The 22,565-nt window shown below is 45.7% G+C and overlaps 1 protein-coding gene and 1 pseudogene across 2 annotated transcripts; one reads left to right on the top strand and one right to left on the bottom strand.

Annotated features, from left to right (window-relative positions):
- The first annotated feature begins 3,640 nt into the window (after positions 1 to 3,640).
- On the top strand, positions 3,641 to 21,425 carry LOC149866672 (uncharacterized). Of its 2 annotated transcripts, XM_090041162.1 has the most exons (10): positions 3,641 to 3,744; positions 7,367 to 7,435; positions 9,703 to 9,759; positions 10,430 to 10,519; positions 10,780 to 10,845; positions 11,493 to 11,549; positions 12,555 to 12,611; positions 15,215 to 15,357; positions 15,926 to 16,035; positions 20,711 to 21,425. In XM_090041162.1, exons 1-10 carry the CDS (start codon positions 3,654 to 3,656, stop codon positions 20,832 to 20,834), a joined length of 864 nt encoding a protein of 287 aa, XP_089897288.1. In that variant the 5' UTR covers positions 3,641 to 3,653; the 3' UTR covers positions 20,835 to 21,425. The 2 variants fall into 2 exon arrangements, with proteins under 2 accessions (XP_089897288.1, XP_089897286.1); XM_090041160.1 differs by lacking the exon at positions 11,493 to 11,549.
- On the bottom strand, positions 8,736 to 8,941 carry LOC149866673 (U2 spliceosomal RNA; annotated as a pseudogene).
- Positions 21,426 to 22,565: the final 1,140 nt, after the last annotated feature.

The following is a 22,565-nucleotide window of genomic DNA, read 5'->3' as shown; positions in this document are numbered from 1 at the left end:
ATCAAGAATACATTGAAATAGTATATATATATTATCATGTGAAAATGAAGGACCCTTTTTCAATGTCTGTTAAGGTACCAACTTATTCTAGAATCAGGGCTGTGACCTGGAAGTTACTCACAGGAGTTTTAGTAAGTACTGTCCATTCCCTGGACAATGTTCTATATTCACTATCTAGTCGCAGGCTACTTATCAATTCAGTGCCCTCTGTTCACTACCAAAACTTGAAAAAAGTTTGCTAGTTCATAACCCAAATACCAGATTATTTCCTTGGTCTTCTAGGTAGAGTATGTTGTGGTGGCATCATTTGGACTTCACTGTTGTGCTAGTTTCTCTGCTTTCCTTTTTTAACTATGAATGGTTAATTTCTTGCAGTGTCTAAATCCCTTTAAGTAGATATGATCAGTCTGAAATCAAATTAAATGTTGCTTTAACTGCAACACTGTCATGATTTTCTAAACAATGGGGTGGGGGGTGGTAAAGATGATAAAAAACACTTCCTTTGAAATGAAATGTTTTAGAGGAAGAAAACATTTTTTTCCACAGGAAGTGTTTACTTTCCTAGAAAATATTCCCTAATTGGGGGAAATTAAAAACCACAAAATTGATCAGTATTTCTTAAAAAATGTGAAAATTTCTGTGGAAAATTTTGATGAAAATAAACATTGCCCAGACCATGTGTGAAGCTGGAACATAGGACTTTTGTCATCGAACCACACATTTCTACCACATAAGCTAAATGGGAGGTTGTTAAAGGTAGTGGTGATAGTAGCAGGTTCTTATCCTGTCAGTGAAGTAGATGGCCAGCTAACAGAGAATGGCCTGATTTCACAGAGTTAGCCAAAGCGATACACTGGGAACTCAGCAAGAATGGGGAGTTCAGAAAGAAAGAAAACAAAACAAAAAACCCAACATTATCCATAAAATTGCTGAACCAGATTTTTTGCTCAAGCCCTGAATTGAAGCAATGAGAAGGGGCAAGGCATCCTTACAAAATCTTTCTGCCTCCATCTCTTTCTTCCAAAAGGTCTTTTATTTGGGGATTTTAAAATGCTCTCACTGATCTGTTCATGGGGTGTTTCGTGCTGATCAGGTAGGAAATCAACATTTAGAAAATACTGGTTGAACATCTGCCTGCCCTGGCAAGAATGCCCTGCCCTGCAGTTAGAAGTCAAGTGAATTACATAGAGAACCTGTTACAAAAAAGAGAAAGCGTGAGAGTGAAGGCCATAAGCAGGATAATGTATGAGGTTTATGGTCACCTTCTACCACTTCCTGCTCTTGTTCACTCTTATTCAGATGTACTTGATAAGTGAGGTCTGTGTGATCGTTTCATAAATGGACAAGTCAGATATTTTTCAAGGCAGTGATGGATGAGTGGGTTTGAAACATGGAGTGAACAATGGAGTCAGCTGGTGCAAACTGAGACTCTGTTGATGTACCCGTCCATGAAATAAGATAGGCAAGGGTAAATGTATGGCTCTTGGCTACTTTATGATGGGTGTAGGGTTTTTTTGTGAGTTGCTGTTACAGCTGTGCTATTCTTTGCTTCCCTCACACCACCTGATGTGGTCAGAAAATGGAAACAAGAACTCTGCTCCCTGGTTAAGTTCCCCAATCACTAGGCTACTTGAGTTATAAGGTGGCAGCTGTTCACCCCCATAACAGTTAGACATATACACAGGGGATACTATTCTGTCACAAGTGGAAACAAAGTCTAAAATACGCAAATTGCAGTCAGGCAGCTACTCAAATGCCACTTAGGGACTTACATGTGAAATGAGGTTTGGCCCAAAATCTTCACCAATGGAAAGCTGTTTTGATACCCAGCTAGAGCTTCCCCCCTGTTCTGTTCACCACAAAGCCCATAATAACATCCTCTAAATTCCCTGTAAACCAGGGGTATGAGACTCAAATGAGTGACCAACTGAATCCACTGCTTGCCTTCCCACTCCCATTGCCAATTAGTGTCCTCAACAATGATCTGAAACCAGAAATATAGTTGTGGGTGTGGGGCAGGGTGGAGAAATTATCCTCTCTGGGTGCTGGCCATGATGACACAGTGGCTCTGACAACTACAACAAGAAGTCTTGCAGGCTGGATCAAGAAGTCGGTTTTCCGGTCCTAAAGAAGCCCCATGAGCTGAATGGCACACCTTCACCAGGACCATATGTTTGGCCCTCCATGGTGTAAATAGTTACAGAGAATGATTACATTCCTCCAGATTTTGGCATGGAACCAGCATCCCTATAGTCCAAAATGGAGGACATGGAGAAGCTTGAAAGAGTCTAGAGGAGAGCCATGCACATGATCAGTGGGCTGGAGAACAGGCCTTATAAAGAGAAGCTGCAAGCTATGGGACTCTTCAGCCTAGAGAAGTACAGGCTCAGGGGTAACTTGGTGGCAGCCTACAAGCCTTCTCTTGCTGGGATACTTTGACCCTAGCTGACTTCCTGCACCTTGGGCAAGAGGCCGGACCCGATGATCTTACGAGGTCCCTTCCAGCCCTAATGTCTATGAAATCTATGAAATGGAAGTCATCCTTCCTTTGTCTTAGTAAGCACACAGAAAGGGAAGGATCCTCTTGTACAGATTCAGTGCATTTTGCCCTTTGGTAACAATTTGCAAGGCAGAAAAGGAGCTCTGCAATTCTCTAACTGTATGAGTAGCAGCAAGCCAAGGCTGTACCTTTAACATTAACTCCTAGCTCCAAGTAACATCCATACAACTGCCATCCCCTGCCAGTGAAAGTACTGTATTCATTATGCTACATGAGTCTGGCTATAGTTGACTTGCAGTGAAGACCACTGATTCTGGGAGCACTCCTCTGTGGGTGCATCTACACATGCACTTTTACTGTGCAGTAATCAAAATTACTGTGCAGTATGGGCACATGTCTACATACGTATGCCTGTACTGCACAGTAAATATGGTGACTTACACCAACTTGAGTGTAAATTTGATACCTGCATCATGCAGGTATCAAATTTATGCCCAATTAATTATTGGGCAGTAATGCACATGTAGTTGCCATACTGAGCATTAACACTGTGTGGGTGGATGGACTTGGCACTAACTTTAGTTCCAAGTCTGTCCACACACAGCGTTAATGCACTTTAATACCTGCATGTGTAGATGCCAGCCTACTCCCACTTATTGTGCAGTAACTTACTCTACAGTAAATTTCAGCTGGGGTAAATGTACATGTAGTCACACCTTGGAAGAATTACCTTGCTTCACCTTGCTTCACATGGTCTTCATTTGTATATTTGAGGGCTAGGTGGATCCATTGAAAAGGAGACCAAGAGGCAGTGGGGATTCTAAGTGAGACATAACACCTTTTTTTTTTTTTAGTGCATTCAAGAAAATCCACCCTCTTAATGCCAGAAAAGAGACTTTTGAACCCCAAATGGGAGTTACTTCCTCTCTAACTCCCCTGCTTCTGGTTATGTTCTATGAAAAGATCAGGTTCAAACTAGACTTTTTCTTCCTGCTACTATAATATTCAAATGACAAAACATAAAAGAGACAGCTCTTCCTCCTTGAGGACAGGAAGCCAAGATAGTTTTATTTGAAGGTGTTTTGAGTCATACTCGGACTGGAGTCACATTTCGGAAATGGATAAGAGGGGTAATAGGGAAGAAAGAAGGAGGATGTCAGAAAACATAGTTTATACGAACTTGAACTTTCCTGCAGTAGCTGGGTTGGGTTCAAGGCTGGTGAAGAACAATAATAACCAGGCAGGTAGGTCAATGCTTGGTGTGCTGTGTACTGTACCTGGGTCACATTTTGTGAAAAAACAAGTGTTGTGGAGAGACAAAACTGCAGTCACAGAAAGGAAGGGGAGGAAGGAAGGAAGGAAAGGGACCCTGATGGAGGGAGTACAGGTGAGTCACCATGCAAACTTGCTTCCAAATACCTAGGATGATTTTAATTCAAGCTGCTAGTCACTTCTATTCATGTCTGAAGGTGGATGCTCATTTTTCAGAATAAGGATGCATTGTATTCAGTTATCAGAAAATATTTTTTTTAAAGGACGGTTTGCAGTAGGATCTAATTAATTTTTCTTTGGGATTGGAAATGTTAGCTATTTATGCTCAAGTGACTGCTTATCAGTTGTTTACCATTTTTTAACTTTCTGTGATCTGTATTTTGCCTGCCATTTGAAGGCATAGCAGATTTTTATTTTATTTATACATGTGTAGAGATAAAGATATTTTATAAACATTCCAGATGTAAATTGTATAGATTCTGATTTGCTCTATAAGAACTCAGTAGAGTTCTTATAGTGAGATAAAGGCATAATATATCATTTCTTTTCATAAAAATGTAGTTGTTTACTACATAACAATTACATGATTATGATGGGTAAAATTTTTGCTTTGCACCCTTACTCATCACCAAAACAGAAAATAATTCCGCAGAATGGAATAATTGATTATCTATGCTTTTTGTGCCAAGAAAAGCTGAAGACTTTTTTAAGGCACTATGAAGGACATGGATCAGCACTTTTTAATCTGACTAATTGCAAGGATCAAGCTCCATAATATGTGCGCACATTTGGAGATGACTAATTAATAGACGATGAATTCACCGAAGGGTTTTGTGTACTAATCGGAATGATGCTGGTGGCATTTAAGTGCCCGGAGTAATAAGGCCATAGTGACTAGTTAGTCCAGTGATTAAATAATCACTATACAGTATTCTGAAATGCATCATCCCCATACAAACCTTCACTGAACTGATAATGATAAACCACCAAGGGTATTCCAAGCAATTCTATTCTTTTAGTGCATGTTTCTATGACTATCTATCTGAGAGAGTAGTAGAGACTGCCATCTTTGTTCTTTGCTGTTGCCTACACAAAATGAAAACAGTGCAAAAGCTTATGCAGACATATTTAAATTAATATATTTATATCTGTTTTAAGTGTAGTTTCCCACTTATGAAGAGGGTGGTGACAGATTAATCTCTGTGGCCACAGGGGACCAGACAAGAACAAAATATTTTAAATTGCAGCAACAGAAATGTAGTTTGGCTGTCAGGAAGGACTCTCTCACTCTAAGGGTGATTAAGCGCTGGGATAAATGACCAAAAGAGGTTATGGAATCTCCATTCTTGGAAGTTTTTAAGGTAGACAAATATTTATCCAGAATAGTTTACACATCTGGTGTACAGCCCTGAGCAGAGGGTTAGGGCAGATACAATATCCTGAGGTCCCTTCCACCCCCTACTCTTCTTTGATCCTGTGATTCTACCTCAGCTAGTTTAAATATATTCCTAAGCAGTTTAGAAACTAAATCCTGCTTTGGTTTAAATGGAAACAAGAGTACCTTCCCAGCTTTCTGTTGCAGCCTAATTACATCATTTAAAAATTCTGCCTTAGTTTGACCCAGTGAAGCTCTACTCACACACAAACAGATTTCTACTTCTCTTTTCTCTTGTCAAATAAGTCCGTTCAGATTCCATCCCACCCTCACTTTTCACCTTGTCTAATTCATGACTCTTCACAGCCCATTCTGCAGAATGTTGTTCAGGTTGGCTTTAAATGAATCAGGAACCTGGGGTCTCTGTCACTTCACCAGATTATTCCAGAGCCTAATAGACAAATCTATCTACACGCATCTGTTTACATCCTTCACATGCTGGCAGTCCATTATTATGCAGTTTCCTCTGTGGTCATGAAGCCATACTATAAATACCCCAGTGCTCCACATTTAGCTTAAGGGGAAGCAAAATTGGTGCAAAACACGACCTTTCTGAGCATGTTGTGTTTTGCACGGGCCTGTAACTAACTATATTAGGTGCAGGGAGAGGAGAAGCAGACGCTGTGTCTCTTTACATTTTTCTGGACCTGAGAAAATCAGGCACCATGAGGAATTTTACAAAACACTTTTCATATTTGTGGGTTTTTTTTCCTTCAGTTAAGCTGTTCATTTTTCTCAGAGGAAATCTAGTAATTAAAATGCCAGATAGCAATGTAGCTGTTAGATACATAGAAGACATTCCTGCAAGCAGCAGAATGCAAACCAATGGCTTGAAGTTGCAGCAAAGTAGGTTTAGACTAGGTATCAGGAAAAACTTCTTTACTGTTAGAACAGCAAGAAGTGGAACAGACTGCCTAGGGAAGTTGTGGACTCTCCATCATTGGAGGCGTTCAAGGAGAAGTTGGACAACCACAGGTCAGGGATGACCTAGGAATCGCTATGCCTACGCTCTGCTATGGTTGCTCCTGGGCTTTGCTGCTTGCCACATGGGGCTAGGAAGGAATTTTTTCTCATCCTGTTGCTACATGTGTCAGGGTGTTTTTAAGCCTTCCTCAGAAGCACCGAGTGTTGGCTGCAGCCAAGGCTGGGGATTTTGACTGGGATATGTCAGTGCTCTTTTTGAGGCTAAAACCCAGAGGCTCATGGCTAAAGGATCTTGCCACTCTGCTCAGGGTCACACCAATCCCAACATTTGGGGTCAGGAACAATTTTACCCCAGGTTCAGATTGGTATGGACAGTGTTGTTGTATTCTGTCTCCTGTCTCAAGTGAATTTTAACAACCCTTGTGGCAATGGAACACTAGCTCTCATTGTTCCTTTGCTTTACCTGCTGCTGCATGTTAGGGTGTTATTCCTGTGGTTGTGTGTCAGGGTTGACTGTGTAGTTTTACTAATACGTTAGGCAAGGCTTTATGTAGGAGGGTTTAAATTGGGTTGGACTACGGATGTCTCACCTTCTCTCTGCTTTTCTATGATTCTATCATTCAAAATATCATGACTTGTCACTTTTAAAACATTTCCCCGCTCCTTTATGTTAGTCAATATCAGTGCGGTTCTGAGCTGCCCAGCACTGACCACTTCATTCTTAACTGGATAAAATTTGATTCAGTGCAACAGGCCACCGGCAGGCCCATGTATTAAGCCCATGTACAAAGGCAATGCCACCAGGTCATAGGAGTAAGAGGCTGTCACTTCATGCGTTGCAACACGATGGCTTGTAATATACAACCAAACCTGCGCTCACATTTTATAGGCCTACAATGAGTAAAACAAAACAATTCAAAACTCCTGCTGCCCAGTTCTCTGTTTCCTGCTCTCTCTAATTGAGTCCTCTCACCCCTCTTCCCCTGCCGCACACGTGTACCTTTTGCTTATGTACTAGTTTCTGTTCTTACACACACACACACACACACACACACATACATGCACGCACACACACATACATGCTCACACACAGAGAGAAAACAGCAGCTTAACTGGGATGTTGCTGACCACAATACAAAGAAACCTTTTGTTTATGGTCCCCTAGTGGGTTTTTATTCCATTCTGGTTTCTTCTTCCCTCTGGTTCACATCTTTTTTTTTTTCCCCTCTTTTGAGATCCTATATATGCAGAAGTGAAACGGAAACCCCTGGACCCGAGCTGCTTAAATACATGTGCAGCAGCTGGTGAGTCTTCTAAAGCACGATTCTCAACCTTTAGTTTTGGCCCCATAGGCCAGATGAGTGGGGTGAGTCCAGTCTCCAGGTTGTATCAAATTCCATGTGCCAGGATAAGACCCTAGGGCCTGCAACCACCCCCTGAAGCTCCCATGTGCTAGGAGTGGTCTCCAGAGGCAAGGTCACCATCCTTTCCCACTGGGGCCTGGCACTGCAGCCTTCTGGTTCCCTGCATGCCAGGATTGGGGCCCAGCACTGCACCTGCCTGGCCATGTGCATGGGGACTGGGTGCCTGATTCAGCACAGAGGGCCCAAACCTCTCCATTGATATAGGGATGTGATGGTGGGGGAGCAGTGCCACTACTCTCCTGCTACCAAATTTCCAGACACATGGGGAGATGTGTGGGCCAGGTGACATGGGGCCATGGGACAGATCTGTCCCATGGGCCAGAGGCTGGGCACCTCTTTTCTGAAGTGGATGGTGTTAAAGCAAGAAGTAGGGGGTGCGGGGTATCAGGTCTTTCTAATTTTCCAGCATACAGCTCTGGGAGTACAACAGTACAAGTGCACACCCATTTCATCTGCAGGTGGGAGGCAGGAAGGCTGCAGCTCAGACACAACTTAACTACATTAATTGTAACTGGTCTTGCCTGAGGAAGTCCCAAAGTCACTAGAAAAGTACAGTTGTACCTGTACTGTACACATGGCTTTATACTCTTAAATGCATGCTATGGGCAAATGTAGGATTTTTAAAAGAGGGTGCAATGTTGAGGTGCATCATCACATAAAACACAGCACCTATTTTTCTCAAGTTAAAGAAAAACTAAAATCTTTCCTAATATGCTAGCAAAGCAAAAACAAATGTAACTTTATAGGAGTCCAAACTAATATGTTATATCCTATCTAAAGTTTTAAAAAAGCACAACAAACTAGGCAAAATAGTTAAAATAATTTCTCTTACTAATCCCATAGTCATTGTAATTAAATTTTCATTTCTTATTTGTATATCTGACAGTGCAGCCAATACTTCACTGTTGGTCATTTCCATACCTCAGTTAATATTCATCTGAGCTCATATTACCATACCTGAGTTTAGTTTTTCAGGTAGAGGTAAAAAAAAACAATCTGCAGGGCTGCAAAAAAAGAAGAGAGATATTGCCAGGCATGGCTAACAGACAGCATAATTTCATAGGAAAAGTACCATGATAATGGAACATCAAGACCATTAAAAAGGAGAGAGAGTGGTTACCACCTGTGTAGTGAAGATAGATTGGCAGGAAGCAGGGTTTTTGGTTTTTTTTTTTTTCTGTTTTTTTGCACCGGTCCTGGAAGCACTGGAATACCAGGTCAATGCATGGAGTGGATGGAGCACGCTCCGGTTCCACCACCCAATACCAAAAAGAATCTGCTCAATATAGACCTCCTATGGAGGACATATCAGAGGCAATTACCCTGGGGAGCTCGCCTACGTGGTCACGCTGCTTCCCCGTGGATTACAGTGATCCATGAAGTCAATCAATTCCCTCAGTGATGCCTGAATAGAAATGCTGCTGCCTGTCCCAGGGGGTAGGCTTTAAAGTTTGGGTGAATCAAGAATCAAAGCAGTGGTACAACTGCACCTCTGCACCCATCCAGGTCCATCCCTAAATGCACCTAATCTTGCAGTCTGCCTTATGACATAAGCATGCAAACAGGCATGTTCACTGGGGTTGCACAGGGATACATGAAGGCAACATCTGACATAGCAGCTGGAATTACATATCACTTTTGCTGGTGAGGCACAAGGAAGGCTGGAATCTACTTCCCTCTCCCTGAGCTGTACTAGGTCTCCTTGGCAGCCAGGTGTAACCACAGCAGAAGTATGTTTTACTTAGCAAACCCAAATACATATTACTTAGAAGTATCAATGAACCTGGTCTGCTGACTTGGTGAATAAAAGGGGATATTTTTCAAAGCTATCTTTCAGGGTGAAATCACCTGCAGACTAAACTTCCTTTGGGCACTAAACTTTGCAAAAATATTTTTATTTCTGGCAGATTGCCTTCAACTTTCTGGTTCTGGTTAAATTACAAGATAATTAGAGGTAATGGATTTTCAGTGCATCAGTCCGCCTGGACTATATTAGAGAGAAAAGCTGAGTGTGAAAATGAGGAAGAAGAAAGTTATCTTGGGCACCCAATGTGTCAAAACAGGCCAGTGTGTGGGTTGGAGGTGAGAGGAAGAGTTAGAATGCCTTTATATAGAGCCACAGCAAATAACAACAATTTGTTCCTCAGGTCTCATGAGCCACGAAGTAAATGTAACTACCAAAGAACCAAGTCAGCCTAAGTCAGGTAAGTAAATATGTCAGTAGAGGGTTGAAATTGAAAGAGATGGAGGAGCCTTCTTGACCCTTTAGTGCCATGGCTGCTGAGTTCACACAGTCCCTGAACATCCACATGGTCTCTCTTCCAATCTCCCTTGGCTCTTTGCTTCCTGGTCAGCTCTGTGCAGAGTTGACAGGATCCTTGTTATGTCAAGGATCACATTGAAATGAATCTGGGAAGAAACCCTAAAACACGACAGTCACAGGCAGACTGGGGGAAGGAGACAGGAGAAAAAAGCCCATCTCCACTGTCAGATTTACTATGACGGGGCACTCTCTTATAGTAACAGCCCTCATTTGCTATAGCAAAGCTTTGTCTTGCTCCTGGGTTTCCAAACCCCTCCTGAATCACTGCTGAGCAGTAGTGGGGGTCCAGGCAGTGGTGGAAGGGTTACAGCTGTCCTCACCAGGAGAGGGCCAAGTGGTACTGGAAGATATCCTCAGGTCTCAGGTGAGCCTACAACACATCACAGAGAGGGCAAACAGGAAGCAGTTCAGTGCTGTAGGGTTTAATGTAACTTATGAAGACTGAATTTGGCTGCTGAGGTCAGAGAGGGGAAAGGAAAGAAATATACTTAGGACATAGCTTGAGAAGGGGAAGGGCTCTTTTTCCAGCAGATTTGTCCTCCTCTCTGCAGGTGGGAGGTGCTGCTCCAAGGTCTGTGCCCTTGCGCTGGTGGTTGTGACCGTCTTTCTTTTGGCCACAGGCGTGACGCTGGTAGTTGTATGTGAGTATTGCTGAAAATGCCACAAATGCTTGGACTTGCCATATCCCTGTGACTGGTATTTGCCATTCAGGATTCCCCAGCCCCAAGTGGGATCTACTTCACGACACCCACAGCCCAGAGCACCGGGTAGCTAATTATTTCAAGATTAAATCAACACTGTAAGACTCCATTAACCACCCCTGAGTCTCATGCCTGCCAACACCCAAAGATAAATGTCATAACTGAAGTGAGATGCACAGACTAAGCCCCTGTGTTTTCAGTTTCACAGGCTCACAAGTCATCAGGGCAGCAAACCCACTCTACAGCCATCACAGCTAGAGAAAGAGGTAAGTCAGGGGCATGGCAGTTTGCTTCAAAAACAGTCCAGTCACCCTGCTTCACTGTGATTTGGGGGAGATCCTGGTAGGGAATCAGCCCCCCCTGCCCCCGCCTCCTCCCTGCTGGGGAACATGGATTTGTCAGGCTCAAATGTCTCACTTGGGTTGCTGCAGGCAGGAGCCGACTGTAGCTGCAACACCCAGACAAATGATAACACACTTGGGGGAACAGATTGACCACAGAGCCAGGGCCAGACTTTTTTCTGCTCATCACTGTCTACCTGGCCAGGTTTTCAGGTATGCTCTGCACCCAGCTTGCTGAGCTGCATTGAAACTCTAGCTACTCATTTTAGTGAGCCTTGGAAATGAGCTATTTGGAAAACTTGGCATACAACATGAAGTGGGTAGCAGGCAGCTGCTGCAGCTCTGACTCTACCTTTGAGCCTGGGTTGGGGCCTGAGTCAGACCCAAAGCAGCCTCCAGTCCCACTTCCATGTGCCCTTCCCTTCCCCTTACTGACAGGCACAGCTGGGCTCTGGCTTAGGGTGGGGTCTCTCCTGGACACATGGAAGCTCCTAGGTAGGTAGTTAGCAAACTACCGTTTAGATGTGCAAAGGGAGATAGAATCCCCCCCTGTGTCTGCTTGTTATTCCTAGGGCTCCCAAGTACACCAGTCCCATCTGAGCCATGGACAATCTCCAAAACCTCCAAAGGTAAAACAAATAAGCCTGTGTCATGGAAAATTCATTTTTCATGCTCATGTAAAAACAGGTAACCAGCAGCGTGGACAGTGCTGCAAGACCCTGCAAGGGCTGAACTTCCTCATGTTGTGCTGCCAGCTGCACTCAGCATGCTGAGCTGAGTTGAAATTCTAGCTACTCATTTTGGTGTGTCTCAGAAATGAGCTATTTGGAAAACTTGGTCCATATTGTCTCATCAGGGACTAGGGATAAGGGAGGGAAGAGTGAGGAGTCCACATACCACTGAGATTTTTCCTGCAGGCAAATGACCTCTCTGAACCCAACAGAAACTTCAGAAACATGAGCAGCCATTGAACGTTGAAATTAAAAGCAGGACTCTAGTGACTTTATAAAGCCATGTGTTTGGCGTTTATATGTGGATAGTGATTCTGCTTCTTTTGTATTGTGAATGTGTAAGTATGTGCTCATTAGGGTGGCCCTCATAGAGGACAGTCCAGTTGTCCTGTGTCCTCTATTGATACGAAACTGGATGCCTTTATGTCCTCTACTTACTCTTGAATAGAAAAAATAGAGGATATAAAGGCACTGAGTTTAGTATCAAGAGAGGACAGAGTAGCAGAAGACTGGAATGTTCTCTATGATGGCCACCCTCTGCTCATAGACTGAGCATATGCAGTAAACTACCCTATTAACTCAAATATAAGGTGAAGTTTCCCCCTCTCAATCTGCACAGGGGGTGGGAAATCCCTCCGTCTTATATTTGCATATGAAATGGAGCTAGTAGCAGGCAGCTGCTGTGACTCTGACTCTACCTCAGACCCTGGGTTTTGGGCTAGAGTCAGACCCACAGTAGCTTCCTGCCCACCTCCCTCCAGCCCTTTCCTCCCCTTTACTGTCGGGTGTATCTAGGCTCTGGCTCAGGGCACATGGAAACGCCTAAATAAGTCATTAGAAAACTGCCATTTAGACGTTCAAAGGGAAATAGAATTCCACTCTGTGTGTGCTTGTTATTTCCAGGTCTCCCAACTTCACAAGGCCCATCTAAGCTACAAACAGTCTCCAAAACCTCCAAAGGTAAAACAGATAAGCTCGTGTCACTAAAAACTCAGGCTTCATGCTCATGTAATATTGTGCTTAGTATAAGGAAAAAGGGACCAGTACAAGGTTTCCGAGCTTCTGGAGAAGAGGGACCCCCTTGTGCTGGCCCAACTGGGAGGTCCTCAGTGCCTGACAAAAAGACTCTGCAGTTCTGTCTTCCATAGGGCTTCTGCTGGGACCAGAAATGGGAGCCTGGTCTGTTCACCTGACATGAGGGTAGCAGAGCCAGTGGCTGAAAGGGACGTGTATATGTCAATGTGCAGAAAAAAAAATCCCATTTCTCAGTGGTGGTCTTAGGGTTGTTGGGTCCCTGGGCATACAGTCATTTGGCACCCCTTATCTGGGGCCCCTTAGAGCAAGTTTCTTGCAAAAGCTTCACCCCACAAAATTTGGAGCCCCAGGCGGTCACCCAGTTTGCCCTCCCCTAAGGTCACTACTGCATTTATCTTCTGTGGGCTGAGTTGGCATCATTAGGATTGCAAGTACTGTTACTATAAGCCCCTACATTTAGGGGCACATCACTTCTCAGAACATGACCTCTGGACTGCACCTGTCTGGGATTCTGAATTTCTTTTCATTTTGGAAATTTCAGAAAATTTCCTTTGCTATTTTCAAATATCTGAATGGAGCAAGAAAAGGTGCTTCCCCCTCCCTCCCCCACCCCCAGCTTTTTCCACATTTGCATTTGTTCTCAGAAAAAGTTGCTTCCTAAAACAGTGGACACGGTATCTCATTGGCCAGTCCCCAGAACATTGGCTCCATGAAAAAGTGTTCAGAGTGACTAACACTCTGACACAGGACACAGCCCCTAACATGGCTTGGTTTGAAGCTATGCAGTAACCAGTGTGATACCATGTCCACTGACCCTTGAGTCACTGTTCCATATTCATAGTTTCATAGTTTCTAGGGTCGGAAGGGACCTGAGCAGATCATCTAGTCCGACCCCCTGCCATGGCAGGAAAGAGTACTGGGGTCAAACGACCCCAGCAAGATGTTCATCTAACCTCCTTTTAAAAACCCCCAGGGTAGGAGCCTGCACCACTTCTCCTGGAAGTTGGTTTGAGGCCCTAGCCGCCCTGACCGTGAAGTAGCGCCTCCTGATATCTAACCTAAACCTACCCTCTGCCAGCTTGTGACCACTATTCCTGGTCACTCCTGGTAGTGCTCGGGGGAACAGGGACTCCCCCAGTGCCTGCTGGTCCCCCCTGACTAGTTTATAACCGGCCACAAGATCCCCCCTCAGCCTTCTCTTTCGGAGGCTGAACAGGTTCAGGTCCCGCAGCTTGTCCTCATAGGGCCTGCCCTGTTGTCCCCTGATCATACGAGTGGCCCTCCTCTGGACCCTCTCCATGCTGTCGACATCCCTCTTGAAGTGTGGTGCCCAGAACTGGATGCAGTACTCCAGCTGTGGCCTGACCAGTGCTGCATGGAGGGGGAGGATCACCTCTTTGGACCTGCTCGAGATGCATCTGTGGATGCATGCCAAGGTGCGGTTGGCCTTCCTGACTGCATCCCCACACTGCCGGCCCATGTTCACCTTGGAGTCAATGATGAACTCAACATTCTTTTCTGCCTTCCATTACTTCCATCTTGGGTTCCTATCCAAAGCCTAGCAATGGAAAGGGATGTTCCTCTTGCTGTGTTGCAGTGCTCTCAGTAGCTCATAACCACAGTGGCCAAACCGTGGCTCATGAACCACATGTGGCTTGCCGGCACGGTATTTGCAGCTCCCCCTGTAACTCCAGGAAACAGCATAGACCACCACCTCCTGCTGCTCCAGCTTTCCCCTGCTGGGGCAGGGGCTGCCGCTGCACCGCTTACCCCGGAGCACTCCCTGTGGGGAAAGCTGGAGCAGTTCGGTGGTGCAGGGGGGAGTTGCTCACCTCCACTTTGGTGGAGCAGCCCCCTCCCCACCACTCTCTGATTCTAGATGTGGCTCCAGATGTGACTCCCAGGGTGAGTAACTGGCCAGCCCTGGCTTATAATGCCTACGGTGCTCACTGCATTTCCACACTCAGAATGACTCCAGCTGCCAAATCTTCCTCCCCCACCTCCCAAGCAGTTGCCTGGGGACTAAGCAGAGAAGCAGCTGGCTCTAAGGTACATGAGTACCCTTTTTTGTACCACATGACAGGAAAATCTGGGTGGACAGGGAAATCCCCGGTTTCCCCACTGCCCCAGACCTGCACCCCGAGTCTGGGGTAGCACAGAAAAGTGCTTCCCCACTCTGCCAGCTCCATGGGGCTGGCTGAGCAGGGAAGCACTTTCTCTACTGCCTCAAACCCATGGTGCCAGTCTGGGGCAGCAGGGAACACAAGGAGATCACATTACCCCTTGTTCTGCATAATCAAAGGTGGGACAAGAGGCAAAGTATGTTTCACCCAGCGAAGTGGATAGCTATGTTGGGACTTGTTGGAACATAAATGATCTGCTCCATTCTGCGAGGTCTGTTTCCAGCCTGAGCCCCCAGGAAGGTGTCAGCCGTGTCTTCTGCTCTTCTCTGAGAGATCTGCAAAGAAAGCACTCCTTGCTGCTCCGTGACACAAGTGATTTTGCTCTCCTCATGTGCCCTCCTGCAGGTTGCCCCTCAGGGTGGAGAAAAAACGGAACGAGTTGCTACTTCTTTTCTAAAGGGGAGGACAAAAAGAGCTGGAGTGCCAGCATGGAGGAATGTAAAAAGAATGGCTCCAAACTTGTAATTATCAACAGCAAAGATGAACTGGTGAGATGGTCGCCCCATCCCTAATGCCTGGTGAGATGAATGGTAATGAGACTCGGTTTTTGTACTGGCATCTTCCAGTGCCCTGAGGTGCCTCTAACTCATAGCCAGACATGCTCACTCAGCTCTTGGTGGGGAGCTGGGTGATGGGAACACTGCCATACCAGAGGAAGAATGCTGTTTAGGGGTTCCTTTGCTAAAGCAAGAAAATGACTTTTATCCTGAAAGAGAAAGGTCCATGTAGGGATTCAGAGGACCTTTGCTGGGCTAACCGTCCTAGGATAATTACATGGGCATAACCAATAACACTTTCCTGTCTCAACAAGCCCTTAGAGACCCTGGAAACAGACCTTTTAGAAATGGGGGTAGGACCAGTGAGAGGCTCTGCTACTGCTCTTCAAGCTACAAACCTATACAAACCCCGTAATTCCCACTTGATCCCCCTCCCACACTGGTCTTTGCTCCCTGATTGGTGGTCTGGTATCCTATGCCTCAAAGGGCGCTGTCAAGGACTGTCTCTGGGGAAGGGAGAATTTTCTGGTCATGGTATCTATGTTCATTTCCCTTCTAGGACTTTCTCAACAGAACATCACGGAATTACTACTATTTCCTTGGCCTGATGTACTCCAACACCACTAGGAAATGGAATTGGATAGATGACACAGAGCTCGATACAGACATGTAGGTGCATTTCTGCCTATCCCTGTAGATAACAACAATAAACATCAGGGAACCTGTATGGGAAGATTGCAGAGCCAGGCACAGTGGTACAGACCCTCAGCTAGGATTTCCCTGCTAGAGCTAAGCAAAGAGCAGCTTGCCTACATTCAGGCCAGGAGAGGGGTCCATCTGGGGGTTGACTCTGAGGGTTCTTGGGTAGCGGTGGGAGTCTGTGGCAGGCAGGTGGTCGTAGTGGGAAATCTGATTATTAGGCACGTAGATAGCTGGGTCTGTGATGTCCAAGAGGACGTCATGGTGACTTGCTTGCTGGGTTCAAAGGTAGTGGACCTCACAAGGTGTGTAGATAGCCTGCTGGGGAGGGCTGGGGAGAAGCTGGTGGTCATGGTCCATGTGGGTGCCAATGATGTCAGTAAGTATAGCAGGGAGATCCTAGAAGCTAAACTTGGGCTGCAAGGTAGGAGGCTGAAGTCCAGGACATCTGTGGGGATGTGAGGAAGCCAACAGGTGTGTACCATCACACAGTTTAGACTGATACACCCTATGGGGATAAAAAGAAGTATAAAGACAAGTACAGGCAAATACTTCGAATGAGTGGAAGGTCACACAGAAGTAACAAACCAGGCAACAAAAAAAGAACATGTGCTTTTATACTAATGTTAGAAGTCTAAGATCAAAGGTAGGGGAACATGAAGGTTAGCAGTAAATAATGATATTGACATATTAATTATCTCTGAAACGTGGTAGAATGAAGAAAATCAATGGGATGATGTTATACCAGGATGCAAAGTATATAGGAATGACAAAATAGGTTGTAGTGGTCAGGGAGTGGCACTCTACATCAAAGGCTACACCAAATCATAGGATCATAGAATAATAGAAGTCGGGTCGGAAGGGACCTTGTAGATCTTCAAGTCCGACCCCCCGCCTGGGCAGGAGAAAAGACTGGACTCAAATGAGTCCAGCCAGGTAGTCATCAAGCCTCTTCTTAAAGATCCCCAGGGTAGGAGCCAGCACCACTTCGCTAGGAAGTTGGTTCCAGCTCCTAGCCGCCCTAACTGTGAAGTAATTCTTGCGGATGTCTAATCTAAACCTACTCTCCAATAGTTTGTGTCCATTGTTCCTTGTCATGCCAGTGGGTGCTAGGGGAAACAGTGTCTCCCCTAAACCCTTCTGGTCCCCCCTAGTGAGTTTATAGACACTCACCAGGTCCCCTCTCAGCCTTCTCTTGTGAAGGCTGAACAGGTTCAGGTCCCGCAGTCTCTCATTGTAGGGTCTGCCCTGTAGTCACCGGATCATGCGGGTGGCGCTCCTCTGGACCCTTTCAATGTTGTCCACATCCCTCCTGAAATGGGGTGCACAGAACTGGACACAGTACTCCAGCTGTGGCCTGACCAGCGTCGCATAGAGGGGGAGGATCACCCTGGTTACTTGAGATGCAACTGTGGATGCACGACAAGGTCCGGTTAGCCCTGCCAACTGTGACCTTGCATTGTCGGCCCATGTTCATCTTGGAGTCATTACTGACTCCAAGATCCCTTTTTGCCTCCGTGCTCTCAAGAAGGGCGTTTCCCATTCTATAAGTGTGCTGCTGGTTTCTACTGCCTAAGTGCAGCACTCTGCACTTGTCAGTATTGAAACGCATCCTGTTTTTGTTAGCCCACCCCTGTAACCTATCCAGGTCTTGTTACAGTCTTTCCCTCCCTACTAGCGTGCTCACCTCACCCCAAATTTCGGTATCATCAGCAAATTTAAACAGGTTGCATTTCACCCTGTTGTCCAAATTGCTGATAAAGAAATTGAACAGCGCAGGCCCAAGGACCGAGCCCTGGGGGACTCCACTGCCCACTTCCCCCCAGGTTGAATATGACCCATCCACCACCACCCTCTGAGTATGACCCTTGAGCCAATCTGCAATCCATCTAACTGTAGGCATCAATGCCACAGTCATCTAGTTTTTTAATGAGGATGGGGTGGGAGATGGTGTCAAAGGCCTTGCTGAAGTCTAGAAAGACTACATCCACGGCGACACCTGCATCCATTTTCTTTGTGACCTGATCATAAAAGGCAATCAGGTTGGTCTGACATGATCTGCCCCTAATAAAACCATGCTGGTTGCCCTTGAGCATCATCCCTGAAGCCAGCCCATCACAGATGTGCTCCTTGAGGATCTTCTCAAAGAGTTTCCCAAGGATAGAGGTAATACTGACGGGCCTATAGTTGCCCGGGTCCTCTCTCTTCCCCTTTTTAAAGATGGGGACCATGTTAGCTATCTTCCAGTCATCTGGCACCTGGCCTGAGCACCACAAGCACTTGTAAAGCCATGCCAAGGGCCCTTCAATAACCCCAGCTAGCTCCCTCAACACCCTGGGGTGGAGAGCATCTGGACCCACTGACTTGAAGACGTCCAGCCCCTCCAGAAGCTCTCTAACCCAGTCCTCCCCAACCTGAGGTCTGGAGGCATTCCCCTTGAGTCCATCTGGCATCACAGCAGGGAAGTCCCAGTCCCTGCACAAGAAAACGGACAAGAAATCAAATAGGTGAGGTTTTTCAACTAATAAGAGAGGTAGAGTAGAACCTTTGTGGGTAGAAATCCTGGGTTTCAATAGAAAAAAGTACATCTAGGGATATACTATTGACCCTCACATCAGGATGGCAGCAGAGAACTAGGAATGCTAAGTGTGTTGAAACAGGCTGTGACAGGAGAAAGCACAGTAATTGTGGGGGACTTCAACTATTCACAAATAGACTGGGTCAATCTAACATCAGGCCAGAAGACAGAGACCAAATTTCTTGATGGTATAACAGATTACTTCCTGGAGCAGTTAGTCCTAGAACCTACAAGAGGAAATTTGACATTAGAAGCTAAAGACTTGCCAGGGAGTGAGTTGAGCCCTTGGATGATTAGGGTGTAAAAGGGGCTCTAAACGATGACAGGACCATTGCTGAAAAACTGATGTCAATAAGCAGGTGAAGTGAGGTGATCCAGCTGACACAGTATATTTGGCGTTCCAAAAAGCCTTTGACAAGGTTTCCCATCAGAGGCTCTTAGCTAAATTTGGTATTGCTGGGATTACCGGGAACATGCACTTGTGGACTAGAAATTGGCTTCAAGATATAAAGCAAAGAGTGAGTATAAATGGTTCCCCAGGGATCTGTGTCAGGACCAGTGCTGTTTAACATATTTATAAACTATCTGGAAAGTGGGGTGAATAGCAAGATGGCCAAATTTGCAGATGACACAAAATTATTCAAAATTGAAAAGACCAAGGATGACTGTGAGGAACTACAAAAGGAGCTGGCATGACTGAGCAAATGGGCAACCAAATGGCAGATGCAAGTCAATGTAGATAAATAAAAAGGAATGCACCTGGGCAGAAATAACCCAAACTCTACCTACAGTATTGGGGACGCTACATTACCTATTACTACACAAGAAAGACATATGGGAGTCATGGTGCACAGTTAGCTAAAATCAGTGCTCAGCAGCTTTCAAAAAGTCAAATGAAATGTTTAGAATTTTTAAGAAGAGAATTGTAAACAAAATGGAAAGTATCACAATGCCTCTTTATAAGGTACATTCGCACCTTGAAAGTGAATGCCCAGTTCTGGTCCCCACACTTCAGAAAGGTTACAGAAGTAGGGAAGGTCCAGAGAAAGGCAACAACGATGATTAGTGCTGGGGTGGGGGGGGGCTTCCATATGAGGAGAGACTAAAGAGGTTAGGCGTATTCAGTTTAGAGAGATGCTTGAGGAGGACCATGATAAGGGTTTGCAAAATACCTAATAATGAAAAGAAAGTAAATAGGGATTTACTCTCTCACACAATACAAGAACTAGGGGATCGTAAAATGAAACTACTAGTAGTAAGTTTGAAACTGAAAAAGGAAGTTCTTTTTTACATGTAATTAAGGTGTGAAACTCATTGCCACCAATGTTGTGGAAGCTGACAGTTTAACCAGATTCAAAAAGAGTCTGGACAAATTATCTGAGGAAAGGATAATCACTATCGGTTGAGAATGGGAGTTAGAGATACAGCCCCTGAGTCAGAACTTCCTAGACCTTAAAGTCTGGAGGCTGCAGGTCATAGAACAGTGGAAAAAAAACCTCTGGTTATACCCAATTCACTCCTTTCAGCATCCACTGTCTGCCATGGTATGACATAGGATTTGGGAAGACGGAGCTATGGTCTGACTCAGTAAATGTCAGTTCTTATGTTCTTAAGTTCTTATGTCTGCTGGCAGTGACATTTGGCATTGGTCATCTTCAGTGTGGAGAGGCCTGGAATTGGGGTGAGGACCCAGAATTTTCTGTAGATTGCTTGAGGCAGAGGCATGTGTGGAGTGGGTATGAGAAGGGGACAGAGCTGGGTGCTGGGAAGTGGCTGTACAATGTGATCCTAGCCCCTCATAGAGAAAGGGTATCACGCCAGGGATAGCTCCTTGGAAAGGAAAGCAAAGCCATGGACTGTCAGGTGGGTCGGGACAATGGGGAAAGAGACCAATGAATGCTTCTGTGGAGCAGCTGGCCAGGACAAAAAAACCACAGTTGCACAGTCCCTGGGCTCATATCTCCCTGCAAGTGAGAATCCATCACTTTTCACTGGGCTCTAATACTTTAACACAGGACAGAAATGGGACTAAATAGAGGCTCTGGTTCTTTTCCTCTGCCTGCTCAGATTCAGCATAACGCGGAACTTCCTTGACTATTCCTGTGCTGTTGTGGGACACAGCCAGGTAGCGAGTGCTGATTGCAATGGATCCTCAACAAGCAAGTATATGTGTGAGAAAGCTGTGGAATAATCCAGATGTTCCAGGAAGGGGAAAATCCCCAGACAGAGGAAAAAGTCACAAGGACTTCCCCTAGGCACATTCACTAATATACACGGAAACACACATACGCATAGGTGCCAGCTCCATCTCCTCCTCACATATTTGGATCAGAAACATGTGTAAACAGACTTTCCCACATTCACACGTGTCATCCAGAAGAGCCCCTCCATGCACAGCCTCACACAAGTGTATACACACAGACCTGTGTTTTTATCTGTGTGCAAGTGCTATTATGCTTGCAAGTGTCTGAGTGTATTCTACAGAGGAGATGACACAGTCATATGTGAGAGGGCTGTCCACTTGTGCAGCTTACAGCCATGTTTTGCCTTGAGCTAGATGAGACTATTCTTTGTGGTGAGTGGGAACGTGAGTGTATGTGCCCTTCCGCCCCATAGCCATTTCAAATTACCTTGACCTCTCTCTCGTTCTCCCCACTCAGCTGCCACTCCGTGATAATAAAATGATACTCAGGAGGATGGATGATTCTCTGAGCAGAGGTCGTGCTCGCAGGGTCACTGGTCTTCTGCAGGACTCCACCTCCCCTACACCCTGCCCCTTCCCTCTCAGGCTGCTGGTTGTAAGTGTGAGATGCCTAGTAAAGACTCCTCTCAAGCTCGGCTGAGTTCTTTGCTCCACAGCTTCTCAGCATCTGTTTCCTCTGGCCAGATCCTTCCTTGGCTTAACTAATCAGGTTACACTTTCCCCGCCTTCTCTTCCCTCTCTCTCTCTCTTCGTTGTCATCTCTATATCTTTCTTTGTGGAACTCAGTGTTTCTGTAATTATTCCTGGATCAATGTATTTAATGCTTTCTTGTCTCTTGTAGCCTCAATTCAGGCCTTACAGACTAAATTGCTTTGAAGGCCCCAGGTGCAGGATATAAGGCCCCGTTTAACCATAAATCAAACACTAGGACAGGGATAAGCAACCCCCAGCACGGGTGCCAGAACATGGCACACAAAGGCTTTTTGCTTGGGACATGTGCCTTGGTGTAGATGGTGGGGAAAGGGCTGGGGCTGCACTGCCACAACACGGATCGGGCCCCTCATGGCTCCCCCACTGTCCGCCCCCAGCACACCAACATCTTACAAGTCAAGGTGGTGAGTGCTTTTGATATTCTATCCAAAAATGTTGCCAACCCCTGCACTAGGGGGTTCCTTCTCCCTAGTTGTCTCTCATTTACTTAGGGACAATAACTCAAAAGGGGGATTTCCTATTCCCAGCCTCCACTGCTTCGAGTTCCTTAACAAAAAGGATTTGATCACTCATGTTTCTTTCAGTTTGATGGCTCAGTTAGGTTGTCACCATCCAGTTTAATCCCTGATTCTCTTCTCCTCAGCATGCTGTGCAAATCCCTTCTTTGCTCTAGCCACCTCAATTTCCCTGTAGGCTCCACTCCTCTCAGTGGGTCCATTCTCTTCCTCATCCTGGTCAGTCCCTGCCACCTATCCCACGGGGAATCCCTCACCCCATCCTGGCTCTGGGGGCATGTGGGGATGACCCGCACTACCCTGCTGTCTGCAGTTACTTATCTCTCTGGAAGGATAGAGGTGTTCCTTGCTTGTGGTTTGCCTGGGTCTCAATGACTCTTGAGGGTTCAGCTAACTGGCCTTTCATCTCTGCTGGTCTTCACAGCTCCTGGTCCAGCTGAGTAGTCCCTGCTCTGGGAGATGTCAAATGCTGCATCTCTCTTTGGGCTTTTCC

The sequence above is a fragment of the Crocodylus siamensis genome, chromosome 4 (genome assembly GCF_052110815.1).
Source record: "Crocodylus siamensis isolate JL-2025a chromosome 4, ASM5211081v1, whole genome shotgun sequence".
Classification (NCBI taxonomy): domain Eukaryota; kingdom Metazoa; phylum Chordata; order Crocodylia; family Crocodylidae; genus Crocodylus; species Crocodylus siamensis.
Note: the sequence above shows the minus strand (reverse complement) of the source record. Positions and strands in the feature narration are given on the sequence as shown.

What these genes read in the sequence shown, in the direction of transcription:
- LOC149866672 (XM_090041162.1), top strand. Translation starts at nt 3,654, where the DNA reads ATGTCAGAAAACATAGTTTATACGAACTTGAACTTTCCTGCAGTAGCT. An exon ending in ACCAAGTCAGCCTAAGTCAG is followed by an intron (nt 9,760 to 10,429) that starts GTAAGTAAATAT and finishes TCCTCTCTGCAG; the next exon opens with GTGGGAGGTGCTGCTCCAAG. An exon ending in CGTGACGCTGGTAGTTGTAT is followed by an intron (nt 10,520 to 10,779) that starts GTGAGTATTGCT and finishes CTGTGTTTTCAG; the next exon opens with TTTCACAGGCTCACAAGTCA.